Source organism: Schistocerca cancellata, chromosome 8 (genome assembly GCF_023864275.1).
Source record: "Schistocerca cancellata isolate TAMUIC-IGC-003103 chromosome 8, iqSchCanc2.1, whole genome shotgun sequence".
Lineage (NCBI taxonomy): Eukaryota > Metazoa > Arthropoda > Insecta > Orthoptera > Acrididae > Schistocerca > Schistocerca cancellata.
The window spans coordinates 539,237,519-539,260,273 of NC_064633.1; the positions used below are offsets into that span (position 1 = coordinate 539,237,519).

Sequence of the window (22,755 nt, forward strand, 5' to 3'; positions counted from 1 at the left end):
ACATGAGGACAGTACTCACTTCTTCACAAAGGAAGAGGAGTGCTGTAACTACCAAATTTGTGTGTGGGCCTCTTCATACATTGTGTGTGAAGTTTGTGCTTGATTCAGCCGCTAGGGGCCACCTGCCCTGCTAGTACGACAGCAGCTGCATCCCCTGTTCGAACTAATGGCTATATAGGCTGGAGTGCGAGGCTCGGCCAGCCAATTGTGGGTGGTCTGTTGTATGTACCTTGTCTCTCATGTGTGTACATTTTTTCGTGTAATACAGTTACAGTATTCTAGGCAAGTTGGACCTACTGAAGTAAGTCTAAAAATTTTTTAGCCAAAGATGATGAATGTTTCAAATACCTCTATGAGAAGGCTCCTCAGCCAGCAGAGGCGAAACTGAATGAAGGTGTGTTTGTCCTACTCAAGAGTCATATATGTCGCCTCAACTTAGAGAGGGAGGCTTGTGTGTCATTCAAGAAGATTATTTATTACTAAATTGTTAAGCAACAGAAAAAAACACATTACATTCCTGTAGTAGCCAACATGCTGGAAAAATATTCACGGTTTAATTTTTGAGCAATGACCTTGATTTTTTTCTCCTCTAAATATTTGGGTTATGTCAGTGAGGAACAAGATGAGCACTTTCATGAAGATATCAAAGTCATGGGAGTATTGGGAACTGGAATATTAGTAAAATGGAAGACAGCCGTCAGTTACTCTGCTGACACATACGAGAAGTAATTAATTGGTGAAAAAGCTATATTTCATATTTTCAGGAGAAGAGAAGGAGGAAATATGAGGCAGTGGTCGCAAATACCTCTGCAACAAAGAGGTATTTTCATGTATACAGTGTGAGGCACCTAAGACAGGCAACCCCAAATATATACAGAACGTTAAATAAATGAAGGTGCAGTTTTTGACAAGTTTTCTGACATTCTCAAGTAATTTTTATTGTTTATAGTCACTGAATTACAGCACTGACTTTGTTTTCTCTCTCTCTCTCTCTCTCTCTCTCTCTCTCTCTCTCTCTCTCTCTCTCTAATGGAACAATATGCTTTTTCTGAAGCATTTGAAAGAAGCTTGTATGAGAACTTCAGTGGCATAACTTGTATGGGACTTGGTCAAACAGTATGAAAGTAACAGCACCACAAATAACTGTCCCACTGTCACGAAAGAGGTTCCACAAATGTCTGCCCTATTATATAAAATGTAGGCAAGTTTGTAACTCACGTAAAGTTCAAGTGTGTAACTCAGGTACAGTTCAAGTGTTCATTCCCATGGCTGTCATATCAAGTGCTCAAAACATTGACCTTGATGACTGCTACATGCAATAAACTGATTCTGGAAAAATAATACTGCACGTTGAATTTCATCTGGAGGTAAAACAAGCACAGGCCTGTGTTCTAAGAAATTTCGTGCCTTTGAGAGTCACAGGTGTTTCATAACAGACCTCTTGTTTTAATTTATAAGAACAAAGTGTTAAGTATGGTGAGTGTGCAGATCACTTTGTGTTTCCTAAACAAGCATTGCTCTCTAAATGTTCTCTTAACAGGGTCTGTCATTATATGTGCAGGGTAGAAGGGACTTCCGTCATGTTGATACCGCACTGACTGCCTTAGGTACAGTGAGATGTCTTCGAATTACGGCTGCTGCTGCAGCAGCAGCAGCAGCAGCATATCTTAGGAACTCAAGATACTTGCGTGTATTTAAATTCCCATTGACAAAACAGGGACCAATGATGTGGGTCTTCTCCAGCAGCGTTGAGTTTTCTGGTATAACAACTTCTGTGGCTTTCTCTGGTTTTAACTGTCTGACCGCAATGTTGGAAGTCGTCAGATAAGATAAAAGTCTCCCTTGTCTTCCGCATCTGCTTCCTTGGTGTTATCCAGTTCCAGATCTTCATTATTTCCTTCATACAGCTTTCTGAGGTAATGTTTCCACCTTTCTGCTCATTATCATTCCATGTTAATTTTGGACTCCATGCATTTTACTCATCTATTTCCAAATAACTGTTTAATTGATTTATAGGCACATTCCAGTTTCCTTACTTTCATCATTTCATTCACCTCTTTGCAATGCTCCTTCAAAAAATTCCAGGTTTATTTCATTCAACACACTTGTATTGCCTTTTTCCTGCCTCAGTGTCGTCTTGTTTCAACTTACTTCTCATATTTAGTTTTGTTATTTTATGCTTTCGGTAATCCTTTCTTCTTTAGGCTTTCCCTTCTATCTCCCAGAGAGAGAGAGAGAGAGAGAGAGAGAGAGAGAGAGAGAGAGAGAGAGAGAGAGAGAGAATGTAAGTTTATTACTGAAAAAAAATTATATATAGTGTTTGAAACTGAACTTTAGTTCACAAAGATAAAATTAGTCTTTCAAGAAACCATGTACCTTCTGGAATACATTAAACAACTTGCAAGAAGAAAAAATGCAAAATAGTACAGATCTGTGTCAGAGAATATTATTGTGTGTCACTGTGTTTTGTCTTTTCATATCTCCCACAAGAAATGAACATGTTGCCCATAAGAGCAATTACGACAGAGTCAACTTGTGGAAATAGTCGTTTCCACCGTGTCCATGAAAATCGCTGTATGCCAAAGCGTGTGCTATTTCAGAACAGTTTGAAGCACTTTGCTTCAATCTAGTAAGCTGTTTGTTTTGCCAAATTTATGCTGTATTGCTTTCCTATTGTTTTTGGATATCTCTCTTCATTATTGTTTTGGACCATTCACTTGCTTATGGCATCTTGGCTATTCTCAATTTCTCTGAAGTATGAGAGTTGTGCTTTGGTTTACTCATGCTTTTCCTCTTCAGTGGGTGAGCAGTCAACATGGCTCACTGCCATGCTTGGAGCCTGCCTTCAGCTCCTGGCTGATTCGGAGATTTTATCCGCTCTGGGAATGGCTGTTGCATTATCCTCATCATCATTTCATCGTCATCGATACACAAGCCGCTGAAGTTGTGTTGAATAAATTGGGGTCTCCCAGCCAACAATGGCATACGATCATCTCATCTCATTTTTTCTCATGCTTCCTGTTGAAGTACAGGATTCGATCACTGTTATCTTTCATGTTCTTTGAAAGTAAGGGGCTGTGTGTGTGCATTTCGATGCATTTCTGTACACCATGTACTCAAAGAGATTTTGTGCATATCTGTACACACACAAAAGATTGATTCATAACTATGAAGTCCAATGTGTTCACGGTCAATGAATCTATAGAGACTGCTTTATGCGTATTATGTAGTACTATATAGAGGAGAAATGTTAAATGCAAATGTGAGAAAACGGTACTGATGTTTCCTCTAAAAGACTGCCCCAACCAATTCCTTCGCCCACCATTCTCCAATTAAAATACTGAGTGATCCATCTCTAATGATGTGTTGCAAATAATTCCTTCTAGACCTTTTGAGGATTTTTATTACATTGTTTCACATTTCTTTTTAAGTGATCTAGGAATGTTTACAGTCATTACTATAACATAGCATCATCAGGCATTAATTTCTTTTATTGAAATGATCTAAGTTTTGCTAATAAGTTAAAATTTGACTTCCTTCCATTTTACTATGTACCAACTTAGGATAAAGTGCACAATCTGTAACACAGTTTTTTCTATGCAACTGTTTACAAACTTTCCAGAGCTGCAGACACTATGAAAGCTTTTTACTTGCATTACAAGAATAATAACATAATGTTAGGCCAATACCACAATCCTCTATTGTACTTTAAAACAGGGATGGATGAGTTTTATTCTTGCATATAGTGTTGGAGGCAAAGTTTGTTGTTAATTTTTAAATGAATGTAATATTCAGATTTTTTTAATTATTCTAAATAACTGAAGGTAATTTCATGTAGGATCTGTGGAAGGAACATTTGCATGTCACTTCTTTTACGAATATGTAATCTGTATTTTTGTTTGTATGACATGTTCTACTTCCATGCGGGTTTCTCCACCATGAACCTATGGAACTAAAATAATATCCATTTATCTATCCACCTATGCACTTAAATTTTTATTCACTACAATTTTATCTGCACAATTACTTACTTATTACTTGTTTCCCACCTCCGACTGCAAGAATGGCACACTGTGGGGGATTGATGATAGCACTGAACTCTCCAATGCCAAACATGCCCAAATTCGATACCCTATGAATATAATGGATGTTATAATACAGTCAAAAGATTTTGTATTAAATGTAATTGCTTAAAACAGCTCATAAAATCTAATTTTTAATAAATATATAATTTACTTTTTTTAAATTGTCAAATCAGAGTTGAAAGCAACAAAAAACACTGAAACACATTACAAAAATGATATTTCTAAAAGAAACTAATTATTCCAAAACATAAATGACAGAAAAGAATCACCCCGTCATGGTACTGCTTTGTTGTAGCCGGAATAGCACACTTTTGTACCAAAGAGGAGGAGGAGGAGAAGGAGGAGGAGGGCGACAGCTTTAGGTTCTTACAATGAGACACAATGACTACATTAAAAATCTTCTTTGAGATATGAAGCAAAACGCAAATAACAATCTCTGATGAAACTTCCCTTAGTATTTTCTACGATTGTTGCAACTTACTTAATGTTTCGGAGGAAGAGAATTCTGTATCTACAGGTATTTTTTTATCACATTTCTAAAATGCAAACATGTTTCATGTGGGGCAGATGTTAACTAGAATGTGGAAACATCATTAGTTTGTTTAATGAGGAACACATCCATCAAATGCTACAATTTAATTTTATCTCAATACAGAATTGTGCACAGATAACTAGAAACGTGTAACATTTAAATTTAGCCTGCAATTACTAGTAGCTTGTCACAGTTCAAAATAGAATATAGCTAAGCTTTTATCATCATTCACAAATTACCAAACTTGTTTGAGTAATGTTATACACTATAAGTTTAAAACAAAAAGGTCAACTTCTCTCAAAAGACAGTTGCATCTATTGATGCTTATAAACACAACAGAATGATGCTACCAGGCATGAAAAATTCACTAACCAGTCGCTAAATGGGTCACATGAAGTAATGTAAGCTGTCAAAGTGGGACAAAAATAAATGGACCTGTGTATGTGCGGTTGGATATGGGTGTGTGTGTGAGTGTATACCTGTTGTTTTTTCCCCCTAAGGTAAGTCTTTCCGCTCCCGGGATTGGAATGACTCCTTACCCTCTCCCTTAAGGGGCTCCGGAAAGGCTCAAAATCATGAAAAGTTCAATTTTTACTTTTTTGCGTTTTCTGAATCTGCAGACTATTACCTTTTAATAGATATATAATTTATTCAATTCCGAAGACTACAACTATTTTTAAATTTTTTTTGAAATGTTTTCTACATGGGCGTGACCCACTGTGGCGCTGTTAAACTGCTGTCAAATGGTGTTATTATTAACGTCCGTGTTCATCAGGTACATTTTAGTGATGTGAGATAAAGTATGTTCAGAGACTTAGCAGCACCTGAACTGTTGAAAAAGTGTATTCACGGAAAAACTCAAAACCCCAATGAAAATGTAAATAGTGTTATATGGTCGAGAATCCCCAAGACTGTATTTGTTGGAATAGAAACACTTCACTTTGGTGTGTATGATGCTGTTGCGACTTTCAATGACGGCAACATTGTAAGGTGCAAGGTATTTAGAAATATGGGAATGAAGATAGGTTCTAACATGGTACGAGCGATGCTTGCTTCAGACAAGGAACACCTTCGGGCTGCAGACAGGGCTGTAAAGAGTCTAGAAATACTAGCAAGAGTAAACAGGAGGAGGAACAAGAGGAAGCTGGAGGAGGAGTTAGCAGAGGATGAAGATAATCCATCCTATGGACCTGGAATGCACTAAAAAGTTAATCCAATCTTTGTCGCTCGATTCCCAAAACTTTTATTTTCTCATACTAATAACATGTTTTCTAAGGATCTTCCAAACATATTTGTTTCAAACTTTCAGTAAATGTTACACAGTACCTTCTGCATAATTTAACACAGGCTTTTTTTCCAAAAAACTGTATATTTTTGGATATATAAATAAAAAATTGCAAAAAAATGTTGTGAATTTTCATTACAATTGAAAAAAAAATCATCTTTAATAACTGAACTAAAATTTTGTAAAATAATCCCTGTGTTAAGTTGTAGCCCATATTCCAATAAATAATCTGTAAAAAGTTCAACTTCCTACCTCAAATACTTTGTGAGGAAAGATGTAATTTATAAGCGTTATTTTAACATTGCAAGTATAGGGCGTTCCGGAGCCCCTTAAAACCCACATCCTTTCGTCTTGCCCTCTCCTTCCCCCTTTCCTGATGAAGCAACCGTTGGTTGCGAAAGCTTGAATTTTGTGTGTCTATCGACCTGCCAGCACTTTCGTTTGGTAAGTCACATCATCTTTGTTTGGGCAGAGATGTCAGTCGAGGCGGAAGTGCAGAGGCAAAGATGTTGTTGAATGACAGGTGAGGTATGAGTGGCGGCAACTTGAAATTAGCGGAGATTGAGGCCTGGTGGATAACGGGAAGAGAGGATATATTGAAGAGCAAGTTCCCATCTCCGGAGTTCGGATAGGCTGGTGTTAGTGGGAAGTATCCAGATAACCCGGACGGTGTAACACTGTGCCAAGATGTGCTGGCCGTGCACCAAGGCATGTTTAGCCACAGGGTGATCCTCATTACCAACAAACACTGTCTGCCTGTGTCCATTCATGTGAATGGACAGTTTGTTGCTGGTCATTCCCACATAGAATGCGTCACAGTGTAGGCAGGTCAGTTGGTAGATCACGTGGGTGCTTTCACACGTGGCTCTGCCTTTGAGCGTGTACACCTTCCGGGTTACAGGACTGGAGTAGGTGGTGGTGGGAGGGTGCATGGGACAGGTTTTACACCGGGGGCAGTTACAAGGGTAGGAGCCAGAGGGTAGGGAAGGTGGTCTGGAGATTTCATAGGGATTAACTAAGAGGTTATGAAGGTTAGGTGGACGGCGGAAAGACACTCTTGGTGGAGTGGGGAGGATTTCATGAAGGATGGATCTCATTTCAGGGCAGGATTTGAGGAAGTCGTATCCCTGCTGGAGAGCCACATTCAAAGTCTGATCCAGTCCCGGAAAGTATCCTGTCACAAGTGGGGCACTTTTGTGGTTCTTCTGTGGGAGCTTCTGGGTTTGAGAGGATGAGGAAGTGGCTCTGGTTATTTGCTTTTGTACCAGGTCTGGAGGGTAGTTGCGGAATGCGAAAGTTGTTGTCAGGTTGTTGGTGTAATGGTTCAGGGATTCCGGACTGGAGCAGATTCGTTTGCCACAAAGATCTAGGCTGTAGGAAAGGGACCGTTTGATGTGGAATGGGTGGCAGCTGTCATAATGGAGGTACTGTTGCTTGTTGGTGGGTTGGATGTGGACGGACGTGTGAAGCTGGCCATTGGACAGGTGGAGGTCAACATCAAGGAAAGTGGCATGGGATTTGGAGTAGGACCAGGTGAATCTGATGGAATCAAAGGAGTTGAGGTCGGAGAGGAAATTCTGGAGTTCTTCTTCACTGTGAGTCCAGATCATGAAGATGTCATCAATAAATCTGTACCAAACTTTGGGTTGGCAGGCCTGGGTAACCAAGAAGGCTTCCTCTAAGCGACCCGTGAATAGGCTGGCGTACGAAGGGGCCATCCTAGTACCCATGGCTGTTCCCTTTAATTGTTGGTATGTCTGGTCTTCAAAAGTGAAGAAGTTGTGGGTCAGGATGAAGCTGGCTAAGGTAATGGGGAAAGAGGTTTTAGGTAGGGTGGCAGGTGATCGGCGTGAAAGGAAGTGCTCCATTGCAGCAAGGCCCTGGACGTGCGGGATATTTGTGTATAAGGAAGTGGCATCAATGGTTACAAGGATGGTTTCTGGGGGTAACGGATTGGGTAAGGATTCCAGGTGTTCGAGAAAGTGGTTGGTGTCTTTGATGAAGGATGGGAGACTGCATGTAATGGGTTGAAGGTGTTGATCTACGTAGGCAGAGATACATTCTGTGGGGGCTTGGTAACCAGCTACAATGGGGCGGCCGGGATGATTGGGTTTGTGAATTTTAGGAAGAAGGTAGAAGGTAGGGGTGCGGGGTGTCGGTGGGGTCAGGAGGTTGATGGAGTCAGGTTAAAGGTTTTGTAGGGGGGCCTAAGGTTCTGAGGATTCCTTGAAGCTCTGCCTGGACATCAGGAATGGGATTACCTTGGCAAACTTTGTATGTGGTGTTGTCTGAAAGCTAACGCAGTCCCTCAGCCACATACTCCCAACGATCAAGTACCGCGGTCGTGGAACCCTTGTCCGCCGGAAGAATGACGATGGACCGGTCAGCCTTCAGATCACGGATAGCCAGGGCTTCAGCAGTGGTGATGTTGGGAGTAGGATTAAGGTTTTTTAAGAAGGACTGAGAGGCAAGGCTGGAAGTCAGAAATTCCTGGAAGGTTTGGAGAGGGTGATTTTGAGGAAGAGGAGGTGGGTTCTGCTGTGACGGAGGACGGAACTGTTCCAGGCAAGGTTCAATTTGGATAGTGTCTTGGGGAGTTCGATCATTAGGGGTAGGATTAGGATCATTTTTCTTCGTGGCAAAGTGATACTTCCAGCAGAGAGTACGAGTGTAGGACAGTAAATCTTTGACGAGGGCTGTTTGGTTGAATCTGGGAGTGGGGCTGAAGGTGAGGCCTTTGGATAGGACAGAGGTTTCGGATTGGGAGAGAGGTTTGGAGGAAAGGTTAACTACTGAATTAGGGTGTTGTGGTACCAGATTGTGTTGATTGGAATTTTGAGGTTTTGGAGGGAGTGGAGCTGGAAGTGGGAGATTGAGTAGATGGGAGAGACTGGGTTTGTGTGCAATGAGAGGAGGTTGAGGTTTGCTGGAAAGGTTGTGAAGGATGAGTGAGTTGCCTTTCCGGAGGTGGGAAACCAGGAGATTGGATAGTTTTTTGAGGTGAAGGGTGGCATGCTGTTCTAATTTGTGGTTAGCCTGTAGGAGGATGCTCTGAACAGCCGGTGTGGATGTGGGAGAGGAAAGATTGAGGACTTTTATTAAGGATAGGAGTTGACGGGTGTGTTCATTGGCTGAGTTGATGTGTAGGTGAATGATTAGGTGGGTGAGGGCAATGGATTGTTCAGTTTGGAACTGGTATAGGGACTGATGGAAAGAAGGGTTGCAGCCAGAGATGGGAACTTTAAGTGTGAGGCCTTTTGGGGTAATGCCAAATGTCAGACAAGCCTGAGAAAATAAAATATGCGAGCGTAATCTGGGTAGGGTGAAAGCATGTTTGCGGAGGGAATGTAAATAAAACTTAATGGGGTCATTGTGGGGGTGTTGTGAGGGTGACATGGTATTAGAAGTTGGAAAGTGTAACATGAGGTTGAAATGAAAGTGAAAATAATTGGAGAAAGTAACTGGAGATCTGTTGTGAAAAAAGGCGAAAAAGTGTTGGTTTGAGGTGAGCTATGTTGATCCTGTGCTGAACTTAGGTTGGGGAACAATGATGGGTACAAAGGTTAGGTAACTGTGTTGCTGCCAAAACATGTTAAAGGATGGTGAAATTCGGGAAAATTTCGAACAAACTGCGTGTAAATGTATAAAAGGAGTGGTTTTGTGGTGGCAGATTATGAAAATGAGGCTGACAATTGTCTGGCAAAGACATAATGACGTTAAAACCCGTGGGAAGCGGCTAAATATTATCAGTGATGTGCGAAAAACCGAAATGGAAATAAAGCGAAAGTTATCAGAACTAGACGAAATGGTTGTTTAATAGGTGAAAGGAACTGTTTGTGGACTAGAAACGGTGGATTTTATAGCGGCGGTAGTGTTGAAAGCGGAAAAAAAATTTTTGGTTATGGTTTGGAAGTGGATGACGTATTGTTGAGTATATATAGGCAGGATAAAATTGTATAGTAGATTACGGTAAAAAGGAGACGGTGAATACAAAGTGAAACTACTGGCAAAAACAAAAAGAGAAAATAAGACCACAGAAAAGATTTCGAATTGCAACAGTGATAATAACAAACGTAATTGTTGGGTTCAAATTAATGACATGAATATAATAGAAGGAAACATTCCACGTGGGAAAAAATATATCTAAAAACAAAGATGATTTGACTTACCAAACGAAAGCGCTGGCACGTTGATAGACACACAAACAAACACAAACATACACACAAAATTCTAGCTTTCGCAACCAACGGTTGCCTCGTCAGGAAAGAGGGAAGGAGAGGGAAAAACGAAAGGATTTGCGTTTTAAGGGAGAGGGTAAGGAGTCTTCCAATCCCGGGAGCAGAAAGACTTACCTTAGGGGGAAAAAAAGGATGGGTATACACTTGCACACACACATATACAGGCACAAGCAGACATATACAGAGGCAAAGAGTTTGGGCAGAGATGTCAGTCGAGGCGAAAGTGCAGAGGCAAAGATGTTGTTGAATGACAGGTGAGGTATGAGTGGTGGCAACTTGAAATTAGCGGAGATTGAGGCCTGGTGGATAACGGGAAGAGACGATATATTGAAGAGCAAGTTCCCATCTAAGGAGTTCAGATAGGTTGGTGTTAGTGGGAAGTATCCAGATAACCCAGATGGTGTAACACTGTGCCAAGATGTGCTGGCCGTGCACCAAGGCATGTTTAGCCACAGGGTGATCCTCATTACCAACAAACACTGTCTGCCTGTGTCCATTCATGCGAATGGACAGTTTGTTGCTGGTCATTCCCACATAGAATGTGGAACACCGTCTGGGTTATCTGGATACTTCCCACTAACACCAACCTATCCGAACTCCGGAGATGGGAACTTGCTCTTCACCATCACCTACTCCAGTCCTGTAACCCGGAAGGTGTACACGATCAAAGGCAGAGCCACGTGTGAAAGCACCCACATGATCTACCAACTGACCTGCCTACACTGTGACGCATTCTATGTGGGAAAGACCAGCAACAAACTGTCCATTCGCATGAATGGACACAGGCAGACAGTGTTTGTTGGTAATGAGGATCACCCTGTGGCTAAACATGCCTTGGTGCACGGCCAGCACATCTTGGCACAGTGTTACACCGTCTGGGTTATCTGAATACTTCCCACTAACACCAACCTATCCGAACTCCGGAGATGGGAACTTGCTCTTCAATATATCCTCTCTTCCCGTTATCCACCAGGCCTCAATCTCCGCTAATTTCTCAAGTTGCCGCCACTCATACCTCACCTGTCATTCAACAACATCTTTGCCTCTGCACTTCCGCCTCGACTGACATCTCTGCCCAAACTCTTTGCCTCTGTATATGTCTGCTTGTGCCTGTATATGTGTGGATGGATGTGTGTGTGTGTGTGTGTGTGTGTGTGTGTGTGTGTGTGTGTGTGCGCGCGCGCGTGCGAGTGTATACCCGTCCTTTTTTCCCCTAAGGTAAGTCTTTCCGCTCCGAGGATTGGAATGACTCCTTACCCTCTCCCTTAAAACCCAAATCCTTTCGTTTTTCCCTCTCCTTCCCTCTTTCCTGACGAGGAACCGTTGGTTGCGAAAGCTAGATTTTGTGTGTATGTTTGTGTTTGTTTGTGTGTCTATCGACGTGCCCGCACTTTCGTTTGGTAAGTCAAATCATCTTTGTTTTTAGATATATTGTTTCCCATGTGATATGTTTCCTTCTATTATATATATATATATATATATATATATATATATATATATATATATATATATATATATAATAGAGGGAAACATTCCACGTGGGAAAATACCTAAAACCTCTTTCCTCATTACCTTAGCCAGCTTCATCCTGACCCACAACTTCTTCACTTTTGAAGGCCAGACCTTCTTCCCAAAATTCACAAACCCAATCATCCCGGCCGTCCCATTGTAGCTGGTTACCAAGCCCCCACAGAACGCATCTCTGCCTACGTAGATCAACACCTTCAACCCATTACATGCAATCTCCCATCCTTCATCAAAGACACCAACCACTTTCTCGAACGCCTGGAATCCCTACCCAGTCTGTTACCCCCGGAAACCATCCTTGTAACCATTGATGCCACTTCCTTATACACAAATATTCCGCATGTCCAGGGCCTCGCTGCGATGGAGCACTTCCTTTCACGCCGATCACCTGCCGCCCTACCTAAAACCTCTTTCCTCATTACCTTAGCCAGCTTCATCCTGACCCACAACTTCTTCACTTTTGAAGGCCAGACATACCAACAATTAAAGGGAACAGCCATGGGTACCAGGATGGCCCCCTCGTACGCCAACCTATTCATGGGTCGCTTAGAGGAAGCCTTCTTGGTTACCCAGGCCTGCCAACCCAAAGTTTGGTACAGATTTATTGATGACATTTTCATGATCTGGACTCACAGTGAAGAAGAACTCCAGAATTTCCTCTCCAACCTCAACTCCTTTGGTTCCATCAGATTCACCTGGTCCTACTCTAAATCCCATGCCACTTTCCTTGACGTTGACCTCCACCTGTCCAATGGCCAGCTTCACACGTCCGTCCACATCAAACCCACCAACAAGCAACAGTACCTCCATTATGACAGCTGCCACCCATTCCACATCAAACGGTCCCTTCCCTACAGCCTAGGTCTTCGTGGCAAACGAATCTGCTCCAGTCCGGAATCCTTGAACCATTACACCAACAACCTGAGAACAGCTTTTGCATCCCGTAACTACCCTCCCGACCTGGTACAGAAGCAAATAACCAGAGCCACTTCCTCATCTCCTCAAACCCGGAACCTTCCACAGAAGAACCCCAAAAGTGCCCCACTTGTGACAGGATACTTTCCGGGACTAGATCAGATTCTGAATGTGGCTCTCCAGCAGGGATACGACTTCCTCAAATCCTGCCCTGAAATGAGATCCATCCTTCATGAAATCCTCCCCACTCCACCAAGAGTGTCTTTCCGCCGTCCACCTAACCTTCGTAACCTCTTAGTTCATCCCTATGAAATCCCCAAACCACCTTCCCTACCCTCTGGCTCCTACCCCTGTAACCGCCCCCGGTGTAAAACCTGTCCCATGCACCCTCCCACCACCACCTATTCCAGTCCTGTAACCCGGAAGATGTACACGATCAAAGGCAGAGCCACGTGTGAAAGCACCCACGTGATTTACCAACTGACCTGCCTACACTGTGAAGCGTTCTATGTGGGAATGACCAGCAACAAACTGTCCATTCGCATGAATGGACACAGGCAGACAGTGTTTGTTGGTAATGAGGATCACCCTGTGGCTAAACATGCCTTGGTGCACGGCCAGCACATCTTGGCACAGTGTTACACCGTCCGGGTTATCTGGATACTTCCCACTAACACCAACCTGTCTGAACTCCGGAGATGGGAACTTGCCCTTCAGCATATCCTCTCTTCTCGCTATCCGCCAGGCCTCAATCTCCGCTAATTTCTAATTTCAATCTGCCGCCGCTCATATCTCACCTGTCTTTCAACATCATCTTTGCCTCTGTATTTCCGTCCCGACTGACATCTCTGCCCAAACTCTTTGCCTTTACAAATGTCTGCTTGTGTCTGTGTATATGCGGATGGATATGTGTGTGTGTGCGAGTGTATACCTGTCCTTTTTTCCCCCTAAGGTAAGTCTTTCCGCTCCCGGGATTGGAATGACTCCTTACCCTCTCCCTTAAAACCCATATCCTTTTGTCTTTCCTTCTCCTTCCCTCTTTCCTGACGAGGCAACCGTTGGTTGCGAAAGCTAGAGTTTTGTGTGTATGTTTGTGTTTATTTGTGTGTCTATCGACCTGCCAGCGCTTTTGTTGGGAAAGTCTCATCATCTTTTAAATATATATATATATATATATGTTTATAATAGAAGGAAACAAAGATGATGTGACTTACCAAATGAAAGTGCTGGCAGGTCGACAGACACACAAACAAACACAAACATACACACAAAATCCAAGCTTTCGCAACCAACGGTTGCCTCGTCAGGAAAGAGGGAAGGAGAAGGAAAGACAAAAGGATATGGGTTTTAAGGGAGAGGGTAAGGAGTCATTCCAATCCCGGGAGCGGAAAGACTTACCTTAGGGGGAAAAAAGGACAGGTATACACTCGCACACACACACATGTCCATCCACACATACACAGACACAAGCAGACACTTGTAAAGGCAAAGAGTTTGGCAGAGAGTTTGGGCAGAGATGTCAGTCGGGACGGAAGTACAGAGGCAAAGATGATGTTGAAAGACAGGTGAGGTATGAGCGGCGGCAGATTGAAATTAGAAATTAGCGGAGATTGAGGCCTGGCGGATAGCGAGAAGAGAGGATATGCTGAAGGGCAAGTTCCCATCTCCGGAGTTCTGACAGGTTGGTGTTAGTGGGAAGTATCCAGATAACCCGGACGGTGTAACACTGTGCCAAGATGTGCTGGCCGTGCACCAAGGCATGTTTAGCCACAGGGTGATCCTCATTACCAACAAACACTGTCTGCCTGTGTCCATTCATGCGAATGGACAGTTTGTTGCTGGTCATTCCCACATAGAATGCATCACAGTGTAGGCAGGTCAGTTGGTAGATCACGTGGGTGCTTTCACACGTGGCTCTGCCTTTGATTGTGTACACCTTCCGGGTTACAGGACTGGAGTAGGTGGTGGTGGGAGGGTGCATGGGACAGGTTTTACACCGGGGGCGGTTACAAGGGTAGGAGCCAGAGGGTAGGGAAGGTGGTTTGGGGATTTCATAGGGATGAACTAAGAGGTTACGAAGGTTAGGTGGACGGCGGAAAGACACTCTTGGTGGAGTGGGGAGGATTTCATGAAGGATGGATCTCATTTCAGGGCAGGATTTGAGGAAGTTGTATCCCTGCTGGAGAGCCACATTCAGAATCTGATCCAGTCCCGGAAAGTATCCTGTCACAAGTGGGGCACTTTTGTGGTTCTTCTGTGGGAGGTTCTGGGTTTGAGAGGATGAGGAAGTGGCTCTGGTTATTTGCTTCTGTACCAGGTCGGGAGGGTAGTTGCGGGATGCGAAAGCTGTTGTCAGGTTGTTGGTGTAATGCCTCAGGGATTCCGGACTGGAGCAGATTCGTTTGCCACGAAGACCTAGGCTGTAGGGAAGGGACCGTTTGATGTGGAATGGGTGGCAGCTATCGTAATGGAGGTACTGTTGCTTGTTGGTGGGTTTGATGTGGACGGACGTGTGAAGCTGCCCATTGGACAGGTGAAGGTCAACATCAAGGAAAGTGGCATGGGATTTGGAGTAGGACCAGGTGAATCTGATGGAACCAAAGGAGTTGAGGTTGGAGAGGAAATTCTGGAGTTCTTCTTCACTGTGAGTCCAGATCATGAAGATGTCATCAATAAATCTGTACCAAACTTTGGGTTGGCAGGCCTGGGTAACCAAGAAGGCTTCCTCTAAGCGACCCATGAATAGGTTGGCGTACGAGGGGGCCATCCTGGTACCCATGGCTGTTCCCTTTAATTGTTGGTATGTCTGGTTTTCAAAAGTGAAGAAGTTGTGGGTCAGGATGGCTAAAGTAATGAGGAAAGAGGTTTTGGGTAGGGTGGCAGGTGATCGGCGTGAAAGGAAGTGCTCCATCGCAGCGAGGCCCTGGACGTGCGGGATATTTGTGTATAAGGAAGTGGCATCAATGGTTACAAGGATGGTTTCTGGGGGTAACGGACTGGGTAAGGATTCCAGGCGTTCGAGAAAGTGGTTGGTGTCTTTGATGAAGGATGGGAGACTGCATGTAATGGGTTGAAGGTGTTGATCCACGTAGGCAGAGATACGTTCTGTGGGGGCTTGGTAACCAGCTACAATGGGGCGGCCGGGATGATTGGGTTTGTGAATTTTAGGGAGAAGGTAGAAGGTAGGGGTGCGGGGTGTCGGTGGGGTCAGGAGGTTGATGGAGTCAGGTGAAAGGTTTTGTAGGGGGCCTAAGGTTCTGAGGATTCCTTGAAGCTCTGCCTGGACATCAGGAATGGGATTACCTTGGCAAACTTTGTATGTGGTGTTGTCTGAAAGCTGACGCAGTCCCTCAGCCACGTACTCCCGACGATCAAGTACCACGGTCGTGGAACCCTTGTCCGCCGGAAGAATGACGATGGACCGGTCAGCCTTCAGATCACGGATAGCCTGGGCTTCAGCAGTGGTGATGTTGGGAGTAGGATTAAGGTTTTTTAAAAAGGATTGAGAGGCAAGGCTGGAAGTCAGAAATTCCTGGAAGGTTTGGAGAGGGTGATTTTGAGGAAGAGGAGGTGGGTCCCGCTGTGACGGAGGACGGAACTGTTCCAGGCAGGGTTCAATTTGGATAGTGTCTCGGGGAGTTGGATCATTAGGGGTAGGATTAGGATCATTTTTCTTCGTGGCAAAGTGATACTTCCAGCAGAGAGTACGAGTGTAGGACAGTAAATCTTTGACGAGGGCTGTTTGGTTGAATCTGGGAGTGGGGCTGAAGGTGAGGCCTTTGGATAGGACAGAGGTTTCGGATTGGGAGAGAGGTTTGGAGGAAAGGTTAACTACTGAATTAGGGTGTTGTGGTGCCAGATTGTGTTGATCGGAATTTTGAGGTTTTGGAGGGAGTGGAGCTGGAAGTGGGAGATTGAGTAGATGGGAGAGACTGGGTTTGTGTGCAATGAGAGGTGGTTGAGGTTTGCTGGAAAGGTTGTGAAGGGTGAGTGAGTTGCCTTTCCGGAGGTGGGAAACCAGGAGATTGGATAGTTTTTTGAGGTGAAGGGTGGCATGCTGTTCTAATTGGCGGTTGGCCTGTAGGAGGATGCTCTGAATAGCCGGTGTGGATGTGGGAGAGGAAAGATTGAGGACTTTTATTAAGGATAGGAGTTGACGGGTGTGTTCATTGGCTGAGTTGATGTGTAGGTGAAGGATTAGGTGGGTGAGGGCAATGGATTGTTCAGTTTGGAACTGGTATAGGGACTGATGGAAAGAAGGGTTGCAACCAGAGATGGGAACTTTAAGTGTGAGGCCTTTGGGGGTTATGCCAAATGTCAGACAAGCCTGAGAAAATAAAATATGTGAGCGTAATCTGGCTAGGGTGAAGGCATGCTTGCGGAGGGAATGTAAATAAAACTTAATGGGGTCGTTGTGGGGGTGTTGTGAGGGTGACATGGTATTAGAAGGTGGAAAGTTTAACATGAGGTTGAAATGAAAAAGAAAGATAGAAATATATGGGGAGAGATAAAGGTGAACTAGAAAGCAATTGGAGATCTGGTATGAAAAAAAGGCGAAAAAGTGTTGGTTAAGTTGATCTTGTATTGAACTTGGGTTGGTAGACAGCGATGTGTAAAAAGGTTAGGTGGTTGTGTTGCCGCTAAATCACGTTAAAGGACGGAGAAATTCGGGAAAATTTCGAGAAAATTTCGAAAAAACGTATTAGAGGAGTGGTGTTGTGGTGAAAGATTACGAAAATGGGGCTAACAATTGTAGAAAAAATGACGTTAAAACCTGTGGGGAGCGGCTAAAATGACGTTAAAGGACGGAGAAATTCGAGAAAATTTCGAAAAAACGTATTAAAGGAGTGGTGTTGTGGTGAAAGATTACGAAAATGGGGCTAACAATTGTAGAAAAAATGACGTTAAAACCTGTGGGGAGCGGCTAAAATGATCAGTGATGTGCGAAAAACGGAAGTGGAAATAAAGTTAAAAGTTATTAGAAGTAGCCGAAATGGTTGTTAAATACGTGAAAGCAGCTCTTCCTCAAAATCACCCTCTCCAAACCTTCCAGGAATTTCTGACTTCCAGCCTTGCCTCTCAATCCTTTTTAAAAAACCTTAATCCTACTCCCAACATCACCACTGCTGAAGCCCAGGCTATCCGTGATCTGAAGGCTGACCGGTCCATCGTCATTCTTCCGGCGGACAAGGGTTCCACGACCGTGGTACTTGATCGTCGGGAGTACGTGGCTGAGGGACTGCGTCAGCTTTCAGACAACACCACATACAAAGTTTGCCAAGGTAATCCCATTCCTGATGTCCAGGCAGAGCTTCAAGGAATCCTCAGAACCTTAGGCCCCCTACAAAACCTTTCACCTGACTCCATCAACCTCCTGACCCCACCGACACCCCGCACCCCTACCTTCTACCTTCTCCCTAAAATTCACAAACCCAATCATCCCGGCCGCCCCATTGTAGCTGGTTACCAAGCCCCCACAGAACGTATATCTGCCTACGTGGATCAACACCTTCAACCCATTACATGCAGTCTCCCATCCTTCATCAAAGACACCAACCACTTTCTCGAACGCCTGGAATCCTTACCCAGTCCGTTACCCCCAGAAACCATCCTTGTAACCATTGATGCCACTTCCTTATACACAAATATCCCGCACGTCCAGGGCCTCGCTGCGATGGAGCACTTCCTTTCACGCCGATCACCTGCCACCCTACCCAAAACCTCTTTCCTCATTACTTTAGCCATCCTGACCCACAACTTCTTCACTTTTGAAAACCAGACATACCAACAATTAAAGGGAACAGCCATGGGTACCAGGATGGCCCCCTCGTACGCCAACCTATTCATGGGTCGCTTAGAGGAAGCCTTCTTGGTTACCCAGGCCTGCCAACCCAAAGTTTGGTACAGATTTATTGATGACATCTTCATGATCTGGACTCACAGTGAAGAAGAACTCCAGAATTTCCTCTCCAACCTCAACTCCTTTGGTTCCATCAGATTCACCTGGTCCTACTCCAAATCCCATGCCACTTTCCTTGATGTTGACCTTCACCTGTCCAATGGGCAGCTTCACACGTCCGTCCACATCAAACCCACCAACAAGCAACAGTACCTCCATTACGATAGCTGCCACCCATTCCACATCAAACGGTCCCTTCCCTACAGCCTAGGTCTTCGTGGCAAACGAATCTGCTCCAGTCCGGAATCCCTGAGGCATTACACCAACAACCTGACAACAGCTTTCGCATCCCGCAACTACCCTCCCGACCTGGTACAGAAGCAAATAACCAGAGCCACTTCCTCATCCTCTCAAACCCAGAACCTCCCACAGAAGAACCACAAAAGTGCCCCACTTGTGACAGGATACTTTCCGGGACTGGATCAGATTCTGAATGTGGCTCTCCAGCAGGGATACAACTTCCTCAAATCCTGCCCTGAAATGAGATCCATCCTTCATGAAATCCTCCCCACTCCACCAAGAGTGTCTTTCCGCCGTCCACCTAACCTTCGTAACCTCTTAGTTCATCCCTATGAAATCCCCAAACCACCTTCCCTACCCTCTGGCTCCTACCCTTGTAACCGCCCCCGGTGTAAAACCTGTCCCATGCACCCTCCCACCACCACCTACTCCAGTCCTGTAACCCGGAAGGTGTACACAATCAAAGGCAGAGCCACGTGTGAAAGCACCCACGTGATCTACCAACTGACCTGCCTACACTGTGATGCATTCTATGTGGGAATGACCAGCAACAAACTGTCCATTCGCATGAATGGACACAGGCAGACAGTGTTTGTTGGTAATGAGGATCACCCTGTGGCTAAACATGCCTTGGTGCACGGCCAGCACATCTTGGCACAGTGTTACACCGTCCGGGTTATCTGGATACTTCCCACTAACACCAACCTGTCAGAACTCCGGAGATGGGAACTTGCCCTTCAGCATATCCTCTCTTCTCGCTATCCGCCAGGCCTCAATCTCCGCTAATTTCTAATTTCAATCTGCCGCCGCTCATACCTCACCTGTCTTTCAACATCATCTTTGCCTCTGTACTTCCGTCCCGACTGACATCTCTGCCCAAACTCTCTGCCAAACTCTTTGCCTTTACAAGTGTCTGCTTGTGTCTGTGTATGTGTGGATGGACATGTGTGTGTGTGCGAGTGTATACCTGTCCTTTTTTCCCCCTAAGGTAAGTCTTTCCGCTCCCGGGATTGGAATGACTCCTTACCCTCTCCCTTAAAACCCATATCCTTTTGTCTTTCCTTCTCCTTCCCTCTTTCCTGACGAGGCAACCGTTGGTTGCGAAAGCTTGGATTTTGTGTGTATGTTTGTGTTTGTTTGTGTGTCTGTCGACCTGCCAGCACTTTCATTTGGTAAGTCACATCATCTTTGTTTTTAAATATATATATATATATATATATATATATATATATATATATATATATATATATATATAATAGAGATCTCTGCCCAAACTCTTTGCCTTTACAAATGTCTGCTTGTGTCTGTGTATGTGTGGATGGATATGTGTGTGTGTGCGAGTGTAAACCTGTCCTTTTTTCCCCCTAAGGTAAGTCTTTCCGCTCCCGGGATTGGAATGACTCCTTACCCTCTCCCTTAAAACCCAATCCTTTTGTCTTTCCTTCTCCTTCCCCCTTTCCTGACGAGGCAACCGTTGGTTGCGAAAGCTAGAGTTTTGTGTGTATGTTTGTGTTTATTTGTGTGTCTATCGACCTGCCAGCACTTTTGTTGGTTAAGTCTCATCATCTTTCTTTTTAAATATATATATATATATATAAAAAACAAAGATGATGTGACTTACCAAATGAAAGTGCTGGCAGGTCGACAGACACACAAACGAACACAAACATACACACAAAATTCAAGCTTTCGCAACAAACTGTTGCCTCATCAGGAAAGAGGGAAGGAGAGGGAAAGACGAAAGGATGTGGGTTTTAAGGGAGGGGGTAAGGAGTCATTCCAGTCCCGGGAGCGGAAAGACTTACCTTATGGGGAAAAAAGGACGGGTATACACTCGCACACACACATATATCCATCCACACATATACAGACACAAGCAGACATCTCCTTTCCGGAGGTGGGAAACCAGGAGATTGGATAGTTTTTTGAGGTGAAGGGTGGCATGCTGTTCTAATTGGCGGTTGGCCTGTAGGGGGATGCTCTGAATAGCCGGTGTGGAAGTGGGAGAGGAAAGATTGAGGACTTTTATTAAGGATAGGAGTTGACGGGTGTGTTCATTGGCTGAGTTGATGTGTAGGTGAAGCATTAGGTGGGTGAGGGCAATGGATTGTTCAGTTTGGAACTGGTATAGGGACTGATGGAAAGAAGGGTTGCAGCCAGAGATGGGAACTTTAAGTGTGAGGCCTTTGGGGGTTATGCCAAATGTCAGACAAGCCTGAGAAAATAGAATATGTGAGCGTAATCTGGCTAGGGTGAAGGCATGTTTGCGGAGGGAATGTAAATAAAACTTAATGGGGTCGTTGTGGGGGTGTTGTGAGGGTGACATGGTATTAGAAGGTGGAAAGTTTAACATGAGGTTGGAATGAAAAAGAAAGATAGAAGTATATGGGGGGAGATGAAGGTGAACTAGAAAGCAATTGGAGATCTGGTATGAAAAAAGGTGAAAAAGTGTTGGTTAAGTTGATCTTGTATTGAACTTGGGTTGGTAGACAGCGATGTGCAAAAAGGTTAGGTGGTTGTGTTGCCGCTAAATCACGTTAAAGGACGGAGAAATTCGGGAAAATTTCGAGAAAATTTCGAAAAAACGTATTAAAGGAGTGGTGTTGTGGTGAAAGATTACGAAAATGGGGCTAACAATTGTAGAAAAAATGACGTTAAAACCTGTGGGGAGCGGCTAAAATGACGTTAAAGGACGGAGAAATTCGGGAAAATTTCGAGTAAATTTCGAAACGGTGGATTTTATAGCAGCGGTAGTGTTGAAAGCGGAAAATAAAATCTTTTGGTTATGGTTGGGATTCCCCTTTTACCGTAATCTACGTAACCCGCTTCCCAACCATAACCAAAAGATTTTATTTTCCGCTTTCAACACTACCGCTGCTATAAAATCCACCGGTTCTAGTTCAATAACAGCTGCTTTCACGTATTTAACAACCATTTCGGCTAGTTCTAATAACTTTAACTTTATTTCCACTTCCGTTTTTCGCACATCACTGATCATTTTAGCCGCTCCCCACAGGTTTTAAAGTCATTTTTTCTACAATTGTTAGCCCCATTTTCGTAATCTTTCACCACAACACCACTCCTTTAATACGTTTTTTCGAAATTTTCCCGAATTTCTCCATCCTTTAACGTGATTTAGCGGCAACACAACCACCTAACCTTTTTGCACATCGCTGTCTACCAACCCAAGTTCACCACAAGATCAACTTAACCAACACTTTTTCGCCTTTTTTCATACCAGATCTCCAATTGCTTTCTAGTTCACCTTTATCTCTCCCCATATATTTCTATCTTTCTTTTTCATTTCAACCTCATGTTAAACTTTCCACCTTCTAATACCATGTCACCCTCACAACACCCCCACAACGACCCCATTAAGTTTTATTTACATTCCCTCCGCAAACATGCCTTCACCCTAGCCAGATTACGCTCACATATTTTATTTTCTCAGGCTTGTCTGACATTTGGCATAACCCCCAAAGGCCTCACACTTAAAGTTCCCATCTCTGGCTGCAACCCTTCTTTCCATCAGTCCCTGGTCTGTATATGTGTGGATGGATATGTGTGTGTGTGCGAGTGTGTACCCGTCCTTTTTTCCCCCTAAGGTAAGTCTTTCCACTCCCGGGACTGGAATGACTCCTTACCCTCTCCCTTAAAACCCACATCCTTTCGTCTTTCCCTCTCCTTTCCTCTTTCCTGATGAGGCAACAGTTTGTTGCGAAAGCTTGAATTTTGTGTGTATGTTTGTGTTCGTTTGTGTGTCTGTCGACCTGCCAGCACTTTCATTTGGTAAGTCACATCATCTTTGTTTATATATATATATATATATATATATATATATATATATATATATATATATATATAATAGAGGGAAACATTCCACGTGGGAAAAATATATTTACCTGTCCTTTTTTCCCCCTAAGGTAAGTCTTTCCGCTCCCGGGATTGGAATGACTCCTTACCCTCTCCCTTAA

The 22,755-nt window shown here is 44.0% G+C and overlaps 1 protein-coding gene across 1 annotated transcript in view; it reads right to left on the minus strand.

Moving 5' to 3' along the window:
* LOC126095108 (pyruvate dehydrogenase protein X component, mitochondrial-like) overlaps positions 1-22,755 on the minus strand; it is a 122,027-nt gene that overhangs the window by 14,265 nt on the left and 85,007 nt on the right. The window contains exon 8 of the mRNA XM_049909817.1: positions 4,032-4,132. Within this exon, the coding sequence (XP_049765774.1) occupies positions 4,032-4,132 (101 nt within the window). The remainder of the gene's footprint in view (positions 1-4,031; positions 4,133-22,755) is intronic.